Source organism: Ursus arctos, unplaced genomic scaffold, assembly GCF_023065955.2.
Source record: "Ursus arctos isolate Adak ecotype North America unplaced genomic scaffold, UrsArc2.0 scaffold_34, whole genome shotgun sequence".
Classification (NCBI taxonomy): Eukaryota; Metazoa; Chordata; class Mammalia; order Carnivora; family Ursidae; genus Ursus; species Ursus arctos.
The window spans coordinates 8,575,048-8,590,742 of NW_026623030.1; the positions used below are offsets into that span (position 1 = coordinate 8,575,048).

The 15,695-nt window shown below is 52.5% G+C and overlaps 1 protein-coding gene across 1 annotated transcript; it reads right to left on the minus strand.

The window, feature by feature from the left end:
- Nucleotides 1-1,826: 1,826 nt before the first annotated feature.
- Nucleotides 1,827-14,217, minus strand: CRYBB1 (crystallin beta B1). The gene is made up of 6 exons (XM_026484706.4): nucleotides 14,084-14,217; nucleotides 12,473-12,665; nucleotides 10,643-10,761; nucleotides 6,741-6,873; nucleotides 3,976-4,118; nucleotides 1,827-2,090 (listed from the first exon to the last, which is right to left on the minus strand). Exons 1-6 carry the CDS (start codon nucleotides 14,197-14,199, stop codon nucleotides 1,907-1,909), a joined length of 888 nt encoding a protein of 295 aa, XP_026340491.3. The 5' UTR covers nucleotides 14,200-14,217; the 3' UTR covers nucleotides 1,827-1,906.
- Nucleotides 14,218-15,695: the final 1,478 nt, after the last annotated feature.

The window sequence follows — 15,695 nt, forward strand, 5'->3', positions numbered from 1 at the left end:
GAAGCCATTTGCCCAACACTTTGCAGCTTCTAACAGTAAGACAGGGCAAACCCCAGCATCTACAGATTCCTGCCTGGGGATCCCATCTTCTGGTCCAAGACAGGAGAACCTGTCTTCTAATGCAAAACACTGGTCGTATTAGAGGGTGGAGGCGGAGAGAGCAAGGGTGGGAGGGAGAGGGAGCCTGCATGCCCCAGAGTGCAAGACCTTCTGAGTCAGGTGGTGCCTCAACTTTGAAGCTCAACAAAACCACAAAGTGGAGTATCATGAGGCCCCACCTTTCTTTCCAGCTTCATCTCCTGCCACGCTCGGCGACTTCTTCCCACCCCCAGCCCCACCCCCTGCTTCTGCCCACACAACCACCAAGCTAGTGCTCTCATGAAAATAAGCTTTGCTTGGCCCCACCACAGTCTCTCTCAACCTCCCTGCCGTGGCGTTCCAGGTCTGCCAGGTACAGCTGTATAAGTTGGGCACTGCACAAGGGTATTGCATTCACACTGCAAACATCGTAGATTTAGACCAATAAATTCTGGCAGATGGCAGTCAAATGTCTTGAGAAAGAGGTATCTTTTTATCATTCGTACAAAGGTGCCATGTGGGGTAGTAAGGTCCCTGCTGTTTGTTCTGCCTGGAATGTTATCTTTCCTATTCTCCACCAAGCAAGCTCCTGTCCCATCCCTCAAGCCCCCTCAATATCCCCTCCTCCATGACAACACCTCCCCTAGCCTTCCTGTGTGGATTAAAGGTTAATAACATCGATCAATACTAAGTGCTGATTTGGGGGTCAATGGAGCCTGGTGCCGATTTCCAAAGAGCAGGGCATGTACCACTTAGAGTGGGACAGATGATTCTCAGTGGAACTTGGACCCAGGATTAAATAACACTGCATCAGATACAGGAAAATAATGCTCATTTTAATCTTCTTTGATTATATCAGGGAGGAAAAATCTGTCTGGAGCAAGCATGTCTTTTGTACCTCCAACAGTTGCTAATCACCCATGTTATCAAAGAGCATGGGGATAACGGGCTTCGAGGCTTCCGCGGGCAGTGGTGTCTGTTCGATACTCTGCCTTCTGAAAACTCTATTTACACAGCTGCTTTCTATCTATGGCCTATGATGCTGACTTTCCGCTTCCCGTGGTGTTACAAAGCTTTATTTACAAATCAATGCCTCTAAGCACAAAATAGGAGGTCTCGTTAAAAATATATGTATTAAGTAAATAACAAAACAGGTGTTAAGCCAAGAAGACAAAAAAATCATGAGAGTGCACGAAGGAACAGAGTTTGAAAACACAGATTTGTTTAAGAGCGTAGGCTCAGCAGCCAGCCTGCCTGGGTTCAATTTTCGACTGGCTGTGTGACCTTGGGCAAGTCACTTTCCGTCTCTGAGCCTCAATTTCCTCACCTGTTAAATGGGAATGATTATAATACCTGTCTCCTAAAAGGTACACTAAGAGAACGTGTGTGAAGAACTTCGTGGTGTTTGCTGTTTTTATTACTAGTATACACAATTATGAAGACTGAGGATGGGGCGCCTGGGTGGCTCAGTTGGTTAAGCAGCTGCCTTCCCCTGGGTCATGATCTCATGATCCTGAGATCCAGCCCCACGTTGGGCTCCGCACTCAAGTGGGCAGTCTGTTTGGGATTTTCTCCCTCTCCTTTTGCCCCTCCCCCTGCTCACTTGTTCTTGCACTCTCTCTCTCTCTCTAATATAAATAAATAAACCTTCAAAAAAAAAAAAAAAAAAAAAGACCGAAGAAGTCACATGCCGGCAATGATGGGGAGCCCCAAAGCTATGCACAGATCCAAGAGACATTTTGGCTTTAGGAACTTTTATTTGCACGGGAAAGATGGGAAAACTGAGTCTGAGGGAGAGTGGGGCAAGGGAGAAGAGCAGGGTATGTATTCACTTGGGGGGCTCGGCCGCCAGGACTGGGAAGCAGCCCTCACGGTGCCACTGCCGGTCGCGCAGGCGCCGCACGGACTGCATCTGCGGCTGGAAGGCCCCCCACTCGTTCCAGTGCCGATAGTCGCCTGGCTCCAGGAGGTACTGGTACCCGCGGTAGCCCGGATATTGATAGCCGACCCAGCTGGGAGGGAAGCAAGAAGGACAGGGTGGAGATGGCCAGCCTCCCTGCCTGGCACCCGGACCCCAGCCCGGACCAGTCAGCTCTCCACCCATCCCTGCCATCCGCTCTCCATCCTTCGTGGGCTTGGGTCACAGGACGGGGGCGTAGCTCCTTTGTCCTGGCTTTGTCCCTTCCTGGAGCTTCCTATTGGCTTTGGCCAGTGACTTCACCTCTCTAAAAGACCTTGGTTTCCCCTTCTAGAGAGTGGGAGTGGTCACTAGGGCTGGTTTATTACGGGGCGAAATGGGAAAATGTACCAGAAGCGCTTACTAAGTATACGGTGTGTGTATGCGGTGTGAGTGCGTGGTAGGGAGATGAAAGCGCATCCCACTGGTTGTGGTGACCCGGGGCTTACAGAACAGGATGGAAGGGATGAGGATAGGCTTTGGGGACTGGTTAGCCAGGAGGCAGAGAAGAAGGAGGAGTCTCCTTTCAAATAATGGTTTCCCCTGTATGTAAGTGAATTTACATGTAGTGGTTAGGGACCCGCATCCTGGTGTCAGCAATGCCTCGGTTCAGATCGTAGCTCTGCTGCTTGCTAGCTGCAAGAGTCGAAGTCAAGAACTTACCAGAACTCCAGCTTGCTGTCTGTGGAATGATGCTAACGTGCCTACCTCATCAGTTTGTTACAAAGATTCCCTAGCTAGTCACCGAGAATTAATGAGCACACTGCTTGGTACGCAATTATCATCAATGATTCATTTCGGACTTCTCTCATTGCCTGTGCTGGGAGGGTCAGTCCAGGCCTCTCCCACACCCCATGCCCATCTTTCAAAGTCTGCTTTAACTTCTAGCCCCTCAGATAAACCTCTGACCTGCCCTCCACTCCAGCATGCACACCTGGGTCCCAGAAACCTCCCTTCCTCCTCTGACCTCCTGTGTGGACTATCTCTGACCCAGTGTTGCTGGACATCATCTCATGGGTAGAGGTGGGCCTCCCTGCTGGGCCCGATGAGCCCCCTGAAGGCAGGAATTGAGCCTTATTCATCCCTGTCTCCCCCAGGGTCCTACTGCAGGTGCCTGGCCCACAAGCCATGCTTAGTCAATTTCAGGTGGTTTGTACGCAGGGATGCAGGTTTCAGGGAAGAAGAAAGGCCAAGCAAAAAGCCAGAGCCTGATGCTGTCACAGGAACCCAGAAAGAGCCTGGGTGAGAGACAGAAGCCCTATATTTGCCTAGAGGAGACCAGGAGTGTCTGGCATGGTTGTTCAGAGGCAGAAGGATGAAGACGGTGATCTCCTTGGGGCATCCAGTCCTCCTCTGTGTTCTCACAGAAACGAGGTCCCAGGGCTCTGTTTTGAAAGCTTCAAATCTGAAGAGTTTGGATAAAGAGCCCTTTTAGATCAAGGATTCTGGCATGCCCATTGTGTAGATGGGAATACTGAGACACAGAGATGGGCACGGGGCTCACCTGGGTCTCACAGCCCCTCAGTGACAGGTCAACGCCCCTGCGTTCACAGTCTCGCCTCTCAGAAGTCATTCTGCTCATTTCGCCAGAGGCTCTGGATGTCCCTGCATATGTTCTTTCCCTAGACACACCTAGACTCGTCGACCTGCATTGGCTCCCTCTCTCACTTATTTCTGCAATCCCAGACCCATTCTCCCCACCCTCCATCTTTTTAGAACCAATCATCCACATTCATTTACTTCGGCATGTAATTCCTCAAAGTACGAATCCACTTTCCGGAGGAAGAAAGCTCCGTGGGTGGAAACCCAGGACCAGCCCTGGGAGAATCTGGGAGCAGCTGTGTGGCCTTCCCTATGCACCCGATGGTATAGCCTATAAGGAGGATGGCCTTTGAATCTGTCTGGGCTTGAAGCAAGGGTCTGGCCCGAGGGGTGCTTACGTTCCACTGGAGACCCTCACACTGCCCACGCGGTCACAGAAGCCGTAGACCCAGAGACTGGGCACGTCGTCTTCCTGGATCTCCATGGTGTTGCCTTTGAAGTTGGCACCTTCAAACAGGCAGATCTTGTGCTCCTGGGAGTCCTAGAGAAGGAGAGACTGGGTCGGGCTTGTGAAGTATGAACGGGGCAAAGAGAAGTAACTTCAAGGGCCCCCCTGGGTGTGGAGAGAGAGAGAGAGCTGAATCTGCTCAGGCCACCATGGGACTTGCCTGGGATTGCCACTGTCCAGCCTGGAAGGGCCCTCTTTATCTGGGGAAAGGGGATAACAGCCTCGATTTTATGGCGTTGTCATGACGATTCAATGAAGTAATGCCTACAGCGCCCTTAGCACAATGCCTGGCATACGCCAAGTGCTACCAAAACATTTATCCTTATTGTTAAATGGTAACAATGGCCAGAGAAGCAGAGGCTCAGAGAGGTCAAGATTCTTGATTGACGTCACACAGCCAGTGAGGGCAGAACCTTTCAGAGAAGTGTTTCATTCCTCCCCTCCCATCTTTCACCCTTCTCCCCTCCGGTCCCTTGGCCGCAGGCACAGCAGCTGTTTTCAGGTTCCTCGACACCCAGTTCATTCGTGCTTTGTGCTTTGAGGACTCTGCACTCACTTTGCAGCGGACAAGCCTTCTAGGCTTCCTGTGGCTGACTCCATTCCCATCCTCTGTGGGCTGGCTTCCCTGAGCACCCCTGGACGGCTTCCACCCCCCACCCCATCAGAGCCGCACTCTCCTCTCCTGCTCTCCCAGCACTCGGCATGGCCCCTGTGCAGCATGGGCCATGTGCTTTGTGCTTACAGATTGATTTCTGTGCTTAGGTTTTCAGCAGCCGCCTCCCGTGAGGCCAGGAACCTTGCCTGTCCCGTGAAGAGCTGTGCACCCAGAGACTGCAACGGAGCCCAGCAGAGAGAGTTCAACCCATAGTGGTTTGAATGCATGACTCTAAGTGGAAGATGGTCAGGTGAGGCATGCATCTAATTTCCTAGGAGCAAGGGCTGGGAAGGAGGCAGGGAACCCATGGGGGAGGGAGCTGGAGCTGCCCAGGGAAGAGATAATGGTGGCCCACACCAAGACAGTGGCCGGGATGGAGAGGAGAGAGAGTGGACTGGTGCTCTCAGCTCCAGCTACAGAGACTACCTGATGGGCATGGAGGATATATCAGTGCCTGGGACCCAGCCCCAGAGATTCAGGTTTAATTGGTCTGGGGTGGGGTCCAGGCACTGGGCTTTGTTTTTTCCTAATAATACATTTTATGTAAGCAAATATGTCCAACCTATTGTAATTTCAATATGCAACCAATATAGCAACATTAACCAGATAATTACATTCTTGTTTACTTTTTTACCATGTATTCAAACCCTGGTTTTGTATGTTACACTAAGAGTACATCTCTATTCAGACTAGTCAAGATTTACGCATTCAATAGCCACATATGGCTACTGCCTACAGTATTGGACAGTAAAGTTTTAGAAGCTACTAGAAATGCCCTGGCTGGTCAGTCCTCCAAACAAGTTCTGTTGACAGAGATTGCCTTTTAAGGACCATTGACTAAGAGATAAATCTATGAATTCTTTTCTTTTTTTCTTCTTTCCTTCTCTTTCTTTCTTTCTTTCTTTCTTTCTTTCTTTCTTTCTTTCTTTCTTTCTTTCTTTCGAGAGAGCATGCATATGCAGGGAATCCAGGGAGGTGGGTGGGGGAGAGGTGGGTGGAGGGGCAGAGGGAGAGGTAGAGAGAGAGACTCTTAAGCACACTCCACATCCAGCATGGAGCCAGATATGGGGCACGATTTCACGACTTGGAGATTATGATCTGAGCTGAAATCAACAGTCAGATGCTTAACTGACTGAGCCACCCAGGCGCCCCAAAGTGAAACTATGAATTCTTACAAAGGGTTCATTATAGCCTGATAACTGAGCCCCAAATTCTGAGAAATACAGTGGGAATGATGTGGCTGAACAATCCATTATTTAAGTTTGGTGATGCCGAAACAGTTGGCATCATGGACATTCATGAACGTCCTTCATGAAAATTCCCATCATGGAGGCAAAAGTTGGTTTGCCACGGGAAATGAACACTGGTGAATGAAAACGTGGCTGGTTCGTGAGTCGTAATCGACACAATTTTGGAAAAACAATTTCTTGGGGATGACACCACTGATTCACTGATCTTGGCTTTGAGTCTTCTTTAAGTTATGCTATTTAACTCAGTTAAATATTACAAAGGAGCTCATTCCCTATATTGTCTTATCATCGTGAAGCTCAAGGTGTGTTTCTACAACATCCGTCTTCTCAGCTCCCACACAAGCTTAAACCTGCATGTCTGATGTGTTGGGTGGGCACTGGGATTTTCAAAACCTCTTAGGAGGGTCTAATGTGCCGTCAGGAATTAGAAACATTCCACCAACAGAAGCAAGGAAGACACTGAAGTTTCTGGCTCTGCCAGCTGGGATCCTGAGTCTCAAAAGCAGCAGGGAAGGGAAAAAACCAGGGGTTCATGTTTCTCATTTGTCCAGGGCTCCTAGCCGGGGCTGGGTGCCAGGGACATCTTAAGAATCAGTGAGCACCAGAGCCCAGCGCTCTGGTCATCACACCTCCCTGCCTGCCATTCCTCCTTCTTCCCCCTTCTCGTCCCCCATTCTCTTGCCCACCATCACGCCCGAGAACTCCTGTCCTCCCCATTGATCTCCCAGGACCGGCTCAGAAGCCACTCACCATCTTGACAGGCCGGAAGGACATAAGCCTGTCACTGCGGTAGCTGCTGGACCACGTGTCCCAGCGCGGGTACTCGCCTTTCTCCAGGACGAACATCTCCCCCCGGAAGTTGGACTGCTCAAAGGCGACCCAGCTGGATTTAAGAGGGATGGACAGAATGACAGGGGGGCCAGGAGGAGCAAAGGAGAGAAACCATCAGCAGAAGCCCTCCCCACACCCTTCCAAGGCAGCCCTGAGGCCAGCGGGTTTGATCCTAGGCTCTGTTACTTACTGGCTGTGTGACCTTGGGCAAGTGGCACTGCCTCTCTGAGGCTTGCTTTCTTCAGCTAATCTGCCTATTCTCTTGGAGTTGGTGGAGGAGTAAATGAGATAGTGTGTGTGTCATTATGTGAGTGAAATGTTTCCCCAGTTGTGGGATTCACATCATTTCAGTACTACGAGAACCTGGAGTGAAATAGACATGAGAGGACAATTTATTTTAAACCTGATTACAGCTAGGAGAAAGTCTCTGCTGGATGCTAGTGGACCTTTAACACTACTAGCCTCTCTTTCTGAAACAAGGCAAGAATAGCCGCCCGCCCAGAGCCTGGAGCAGGCAGCGGTGTAAGAGCACTGTTTCGTGTTCGTTGTGTTCATTTTTTATGGATACCTATTACTTATGGTAAGGGATGCTGGCTTTCTATTTGTGCAAGTGATGTAAAGGTTTTTAAAAAATATATCTATCTGGGGCGCCTGGGTAGCGCAGTCGTTAAGCGTCTGCCTTCGGCTCAGGGCGTGATCCTGGCATTCTGGGATCGAGTCCCACATCGGGCTCCTCGGCTAGGAGCCTGCTTCTTCCTCTCCCACTCCCCCTGCTTGTGTTCCCTCTCTTGCTGGCTGTCTCTCTGTCACATAAATAAATAAAAAATCTTAAAAAATATATATATATATACATATATATATATCTGTGTTCAAAAGGGTCATTTAAAATGAAATATATTAAATAAATAATAGTCCTGGAAATACAGGGGTAAGGGGAAAGTTGATACAGGGTCTGGCATCATACGAGGCCTGGAATCCAGAACACATTCTGTACTTGCTATGGGGATAGTGGGAGGGAACTTGTAGTAACATCTACCTCTCAGATACCTCTGAGAATTAAATGTGACTGCATTTGAAGCTGTTCAGTCCTCTAGGAGAACCGATTACAAAGCTTTTCCTGGCTTTCCCAGTGCAACCTGAATAAGGAGGGAAAGTGAACTTGTGTTAAAGGGATCCCCTGGTTCTGGGAAAGGTTGATGAGAAGTTTGAGGCAAAGAGACCCCTTGCTCTATCTGCATTCAGGAGTTCTCAGGGAACAAGAGGGACACTGACATTAGTATTATCTCTCTGGGATCTTCCTCAACCCAGAATGAAATGGCGGGGGGCAGGTGGGGGGTGAGCTACCACCACGGACTGAAACACAATGAGTCCCAGGAGCCTCAGGTCTTTGTCTGAGGAATGAGCCGCCCCCCCTTGGAGTGACAGACTTGAAGACGGAGTTGTACTCCTAGAATAGAGGGGCATCTGCCTCAGCCCTGCTTGATCTGGAGTAGATAAGAAAAGGATGGATGGATGGATGGATGGATGGATGGATGGATGGATGGAGTGAGTAATGGTTGAGTGGACGGGTAGATGAATGGATGGGTAGGTGTGTGGATAGGTAAGTAGATGGGTAAAAGGACAGATGGCGGGGTGGATGAATGGGTATATTGATGGATGGATGGATAGAGGGAAGGTGGGAGAGCGGTAAGCAGATGGATGAATAAATGGAAAATGAATGGATGGATGGATGGATGGGTGGGTGGATGGGTGGGTGGATGGGAAGGGAGCCTTGGGAAATGGTGCCATGTAGGAGTTAAGAGCACTGACTCTGGAAACAGACAGACCTAAGTTCTAATCCCAGCTCATCATTTATTTGCTGCATGACTCAAGCTCATTAAGCCTCAGGAGAGGAAAGATTACATCTACCTTGTCAGGAGGTTATGAGGGTCTAAAAAGAAATACGCAGAGCAAGTCTAGCACAGAGAATGCACAATGAACACTCTCTTTGATGCTTAGAAAGGAAGGAAAGCTGCTGGAGGTCCGAGCTTACGGAAAGACAGACACTGATGTGGTCTTGCCTTCCGGCCCACCTTCCCCAAAACTTCCCCTGTCGTAACTCTGGGAGTCATAACACCCAGTGAGGACCTATTATAAGAATGAGGACCGTAAATATTTATTTTAAAGTCTTTTCTCATCTCCTGTGGGTCACTGGAGCCTTATGAGCAAGGAGAGCAGTAGGGCAGGGATATTACAGCAATGGAAACTGAGGCTCAGAGAGGTTAAGTCACGGGCTAAGGTCCCAGGATGGTGTCGGGTGTCAGGTGTCAGGGTGAAGGCTCCTAAGTTTCATGCCCTGCCCTTTTCCTCACTCCTGTGCTGAGGACAGCCCTCTCCTCTCCTTCCCCTGCCCACCTCACCCTCTCCATCCTTTTTCTACCACAGTCTCTCCCACAGCCCCGGGGGGCCTGAGACAGACCCAGGGCACTGGACCACAGCCCCTTCTCTCTCCCCATCGGGCGCAGCCCCAGAGCACGCACCAGAGACCAGCTGCATCTTTGTTGGAGGAGAAATACTCTGGGTTTGAGTCACCGTCACCAAAAAAAGCCTGAAAACCCAAATTGGCCACATCCGCAGCTTCTGTTCCCAGCTGGGCTTTGGGGCTGGGGGTGGGGCTGAGGCTGTGTTGACCACACCCGGAGGGGGGGTGGGCAGGAGGTAGAAACGCGCCCATCCCCACCACCTACCCTGGACTGGGATGACTTGGCTGAACTCACAGGACAATGAGGAGGGTGAATAATCGTCACTGTCACCTGCTATGTTGGGACTCTCACGACGTGCCAGGCCCATGCTGCCTTCTCTCCTTCAGGCCTCAGCATAATCCAGTGGTAGGGACCATTACTCTCCTCATTTCAGAAGTCGGGAAACTGAGGCTGGGAGATTGTACAAGGCTAAGGGGAGGGGTGGGACTTGAACTCAGGCCTGACTGACCTCAAAGCCCATCTCTGCCCTTTGAACAGCAGTCCCACGTGGCTGGGAGTACAGGCTGATCGTATACCCCTTGCGGGATTTGGGGCTGGTGAGACAAGAGGCAAATGGACCAGGTGGGTCTTGTCCTTGTGCCCTGACCTCAGCCCACAGGGGTCGGAGCTGGTACAGCCACTATGTGCAAGGGACAATTATTCCTGCTTTACGTGGGGGTCACTAAGGCTCAGAGAAGCCCAGAGAGTCAGGGGCAGGCAGGGGAGTACAGTGACAAAGGCACTGTGGATGACATTGATTGACCTGAGTTGAATCCAGGCTCTGCCACTTACCACTACGTGATTGGCCAAGGGACTTAACCCCTCTGAGCCTCCGTTTTCCCAACTGTCAAATGGGCATAAGAATAGTCCCTCCTTTACACAACCGTCATCTAGGTAAAGCCCTCAGTCAGTGTCTGGCACCTAGTGAGTGCTCAGCAGATGCTTATTACTTCTCGTGGGGCTGCTTGATGAGAGGGGACAGCTTGTGGACCCTTGGCCCTCTGGTCTCCTCCTACCCTCAATGATGCGCAGGGCTCCTTCTATAGAGAGACAGCCTTTCTCCCCCAGAATCATGACTTACTGTTGAGTGTGACCTTATGCTGATCCAATCGCCTCTCTGGACCTCAGTTTCTTTATCTGTAAAATGGGAAGGGGAATAATACCTCCCTCCTGAGCTTGCAGTGAGGACTGGCAATAGTATGTGTGTCTTGGCTATCAAGGCGGCGGGCACGGAGCAGTTGCCCAGTAAATGGCAGCTACTGTGTTTCCTTATTATTTTACCCTGGTGCTGGGAACGTCTGTCTCCCGCCCCACACTCACGGTCCAGAGGCGGCAATGAGGCTGCGCACTCGGTCAAAGCCACGGTCTCCTAGGTTCAAGCACTCCCCGGAGAATTCCACACGACGGCCCTGGAAGTTCTCCTGCTCGAAGACCACCAGCTGCAGGAGAGAACCCCCGTCCCAGGGGAAAGGGGTGCAGAGTGAAGGGGGAGGTAGACCTCCCATTTGGAGAGGCTCCAGGTCAAAACTTCATTAAGGACCTATTTAAATAAAAGCAGTCCTGCACAGATCATGTAAGAGTGGGCCATGAGCCAAATTCTGTGAAACAGTCTTATCCTCCCTTCCTTCCATTTCTGAACTTAGAATCTGCACCATCATTAGGGACTGATGAATTTTCCTTCCTTCCTCTGCTGTTGCTTCTGCCTGGAATGCTCTCTCCACCATACATCCCCATCCTGGAATTCATGTTCCCTGTCCTGCTCTAGGCTCAGATGTCACCTCCTCCAGGAAGTCTTCCCTGATGCTCTTGCCCCATGTGGGCTTGGTTGAGGGCTCCCACACTGTGCTTAGCCCGTTATTGGCACAAGTAATACAGTCACTGCTGCTTTGCTCCAGGCTCTCTCTCTATGCATCCCTTTCCCCCTATATTCAACCTCCAAAGACCAAGAGCTCCTCCGGGACAGGCTGTGGGGTTGCTCTAATTCTGCACCTCCAGCCTCAGCCTGAGGACCTGCCACCGAGCTGATGCTCAGAAAACACTCGCCAGTCCACCTGCCTCAACGTAGGGGCCTCCGCATTGAACTTGGGCTAATCCCCAGCTTCACTGAGCCTCTACTATTTTGGGTGTTCATCTGCTCGTTGTCCCAAGTTGGGAAAACCTTGCCATTCACATCAACCGAGGCAAGTGTCTTCCTTCTCCTGGCCTCAGTTTCCCCAGCTCTACAAGGAGGAGGTTCCCATACTCTTGACCCAGCCCTTCCGCTCCTATCTTGTCCTCCCAAGAGAAACTCTGGGACATGGGCCTCAGGAGACTCAGATAAGGACATCCTGGCCATGCTGTGCACCGCACAGCTAGCAACCACCCGACAGTCTCGCTCTGAAATATCAGACAGCTGCCAACACCAGCGGCCCACAGCAAAACACAGCAGCAGCGGTGACTATTAGCGATCTCACAGTAGGTGAAAAGGAAAGAGAAAAACCCAGAACGATTGCACATGGCATATTTCAAGAAGTTAAAAACACGTAAAACACCAAGAAAGGAGTTTCTTTTAAAGGAATAAGGCGTGAAAATGCACGCAGGCGGAAGGCGGGCAGGGGTGATGACGGCAGTTGCCTTGAGTAGGGGAGAAGGATGGTGGGCTCGCGGGGCAGACTTCAGAGTTAGAGGGCTTTTCTCAGGTTCTGGCTTTTAATCGGGGGGGGGGTGTTTGCAGGCATTGTCGTATTATTCAAAGTTAAATAAAAATGAACGATTAACGAAGTAACGGAAGGACAAAAGCCAGCCAGGCGTGGAGCCCATGAGAGCTTGTCGCAAACCCAGGGCTGTAAAATGACCCCAGCTCTGTGCACTGGAGGAGTTTGAAACCAGACCAAGCCAACCCCAGGGGACTGGGGAAGCTCTTTCAGTCCTCACTGCTTCGAAGAATTTTCAGGAAGGTCTGAGGCCACCTGCTGCTCTTAGAGTACCTCTGGGGAGGCTGGTGTTTTCTCACTTTTGAGAAACTCTGAGCACAGGCTGGTGCAGACTAGCTGGACTGGTAAGGGGAGAGGGAGGAGAGGAAGGGGAAGGGAAGAGCAGGGGAGGGGAGAGGGGACAAAAGGAGAGGATGTACAGGGGTGGTGCCCAGCCCCTGCACCCCAAGGGGTGTACCTTGTAGCTGCCGGGAGGCAGGTCCCCGGCTTTGGTCGTCGGCACGGATGCTGGGGCCAGAGCGGGGCCGGGGCCTGGGGCAGGTCCTGTGGCCGGGGTGCCCTTCCCCTTCCCATCAGGCCCTGGGTTCACGGCAGCGGCAGCCGTAGTGGAGGCCTTCACAGCCTGAGACATGGTCCCCACCTGCAAACCTCTGTAAAGAAGACTTTGGCCTGGGTCACTCAGGAATGGCAGCCTCAAGCTGTCCCCCCGGTCCCACATCCCACCACCAGATGTTCGCAGCCTTCTTTGAACTCATTTGCTCTCTCTCTCTCATTCTAAATTCCCTGTCTGGGGACCACGCATCCCTGAAATGCCTTCCTCCAGGCCTTTCACCAGCCACACCTTCCTTTCCACCCCTGTTCCCCAGCTCTGTCCTTCCTTTGCGCCCCGTAGCTGTGCACACCGCTCACCGCGCTTCTCTGCTGGCGTTATATCAATTAGCCCCACCAGATTAATAACACGTCCCCTTGGGGAGTATTTGGGGTATGCCAGGCCTGTTATGCCCATGAATGAACGCTGACCCTGTGCAATGGGTGCCATGGAATCCCCACTGAGCTCAGAGAAGGGAGGTAACCCGCTCAAGTGCACACCGCCCACCGCTTAGAGGTAGGACTCTGGTTTCAACTCAAGTAGATGGACCCAGCAACCGGGTTATTAATTGCTCTGCTGTTTCCTTATTTGGACAAATCCACCCCTCGGTCCCCAGCACTTGGCCCAGCAGCATCTCCCATAGGAGATTCCCCACTGACACCTGTTCGGGGAATGAATGCGTGCTGGTTCCTGACTCCATTCCCTCTGGCATTTTCCGGGAATGGGTGTGTGGGTGCAGACATGGGCCTGGGACTGGGGCATCAAGGGGTCGTCAGCATTCAGTGTGTGTGGGGGGGGGGTGGCTCTGAAATGGTGACTATGCCTGTGTGGGCTCTGGCTGGAGATGGCTCTGGTCAATCAGTCTAATTCCTCATTTCTTCATGGTCACGGACACCTTTGAGTGTTTGAAGAACGCCTTGTCCTGGGCCCACTTTAATTTTGGAGGTAATTTCCGGGGATTTGAGGACCCCCGACAGCACAGATTGAAACCCTCTGGTCCAGCTGATTCCTGAACACTTTCTATAAGAAGGAGGTCTTCGGGGCAAGCAGATCCCTCCCTCACCTCCCCTGAGGACCTGCCCATTCTGGGCAGGCCAGACATCTGGGCCACATCTGTGACTTGCACACTCTCGCTTAACCCCCACAACCCCCGTGTCACTCTGTGAATCAACATTCCCCTGAGTTGGGCTCCTTCCTTCCTGGGGATGTTGATGCTCTCTCTTTCTCTCTCTCTCTCTCCCTCTCTCTCTCTACCTCTCTCCCTCTCCTTCCTCTCTTCCTCTCTCTGCCTTTCTCTGTTGACTTTTATCTTCTCTCTCTCTCTCTGCCTTTCTCTCTCTTCTGTCATGGCTCTCTCTGCCTCCCCCTCTCTCTGCCTCCCCCTCTCTCTGCCTCCCTCTCTCTCTGCCTCCCCCTCTCTCTGCCTCCCCTCTCCTCTCCCCTCCCTTCCGGCTCATCAGCTGCTGGGTCCCCTCTTACCTGGGACCTGCTACTTCCTGCTGAAGGACAGGCAGGCGGTCAGGCGGGCGGGCTGGTGCAGTGGGTGACTGGGGGCCGACCCCCCATTTTATAGTCTGGCAGACACCAGGGCCCATGGTCTGTGGCACAAAGCAGGAGCTGGCTCAGCGGACTCTGGGCAGGGAGCGCCCCCCCCCCCCTCCCCGGCGCTGCCCCCGGGCCCCCGACCTTGCCGGAGTTCCTGCGGAGGGCAGCACTTTCCATTGTGAGCCCAGCTCGCGCAGCAGAAACCCTGGCCAGCTGCCACTTCACCTCGCCCTGGGCCTGGCCCCTAGCTGGAGGCCTTTCTCTAAAACCCCAGCTGTGCTAGGCCCACGGGGTCCCCTCTGGCTGCCAATCCTGGGGCAGGGGAAAGGGGAGCCCCAAGGGGCAGGATATTTGGGTGGTGAGGAGCACCGCAGACGGGAAAATGCTTTGTAAAGGCCAGTGTGGGTGTGACGTCAACAGCCCCAACTGCTGAGTGCTGGCTGCGAGCCCGCCTTGGTCAAGCCCCAGGACGACCCACCTTATTTGGTACTTTCAGTACCCATTTCACAGAGGAGCCAAGTGAGCTCTCTGACAGAAAGGTCAGAGCCAGGAACCGCCCCCAACAGGCTGCCTGGGGAGTCTGTCTGCTTCATTCTCACGCTATCTGACCTTGGCTCTGGCCTGACTTTCTGCCCCTGGTTTAGAGGTCAGTAGAGGTCAGGATAGAGCAGGGGCGGGGAAGAGGGGGGCTGGGCTCAGGTGAGTTGAATGTTCAGAGCCTGTGTCTTGTTCCTCTAACCATGTGAGGCCCAGACTCCTTCCCTACTCTTCCCTGACCTGCCTGGAGAAGCTCCCCTCCATACTCTGACCCCAGGGCCAGAGCTGGTGGCCAGGAACATGACTGGCCGTCTTGGAGCTTCCTTGGGGAAGCCCTGAACCCCACCATTTCTTGTGCTCTGCTGGACCCCAGCACTGAGCACAGGGTCTGGCACAGACGGCACCCTCGATCAATTTGGGAGGAATAAGTGGTCTTGCCAATGGCTTATAATGGAAGCTGGGGTACAGGGGGAGAAAGGGGAACCAGGGTGGGGGGAGAGAAATAGGGTGACCGGCTGGGAGAAGTGGAGAGCCACAGAGAAAAAAAGAAGACAGAAATGCAGAGGAGCAGAGGGGGAGATGGACAGTGAAGGGGAGAAGACAGACAGAAGTCAAATAGAGCTGTAAAAACTCAGAACAATGGAACAGACGCCAGGAGTCTTCTGATCCAATTCCCTCCTTTCACAAATGGAGAAACTGAGGCCCAGCTGGAACAGGTGACTTCTCCAAGGTCCCACAGTGTGAACTCACAGTAGAGCTGGGGAACTGCTGAGTGAGATCAGCCTGCTGTCTGGCTTCCTGGCCCCAGGTAGTGGCAGCAGCCCCGGGGTTCCTGCCTCTTCTGTGGGGGTCCTGGGACCCAGCCCCCCACAGAGCCCAGCTCCGCCTTGAGATCACCATGGCCTGGGACCAACTCTGATGTCTCCTCCTCCAGCCCCACCCAACATCCCCTCACTTCCCAGCCTCCCCCTCAGCCTTTCATCCTGGGCCAAGGCCTGGGAGGGGGGCA

Excerpts from the sequence above, each read along its gene's own strand:
- CRYBB1 (XM_026484706.4), bottom strand. The coding sequence starts at position 14,199 with ATGGGCCCTGGTGTCTGCCAGACTATAAAATGGGGGGTCGGCCCCCAG. Across the intron at positions 6,874-10,642 it reads CTCATTGCCGCCTCTGGACC|CTGGGTCGCCTTTGAGCAGT; the intron begins GTGAGTGTGGGG and ends TCTTAAATCCAG. Across the intron at positions 2,091-3,975 it reads GTGAGGGTCTCCAGTGGAAC|CTGGGTCGGCTATCAATATC; the intron begins GTAAGCACCCCT and ends CTTCCCTCCCAG.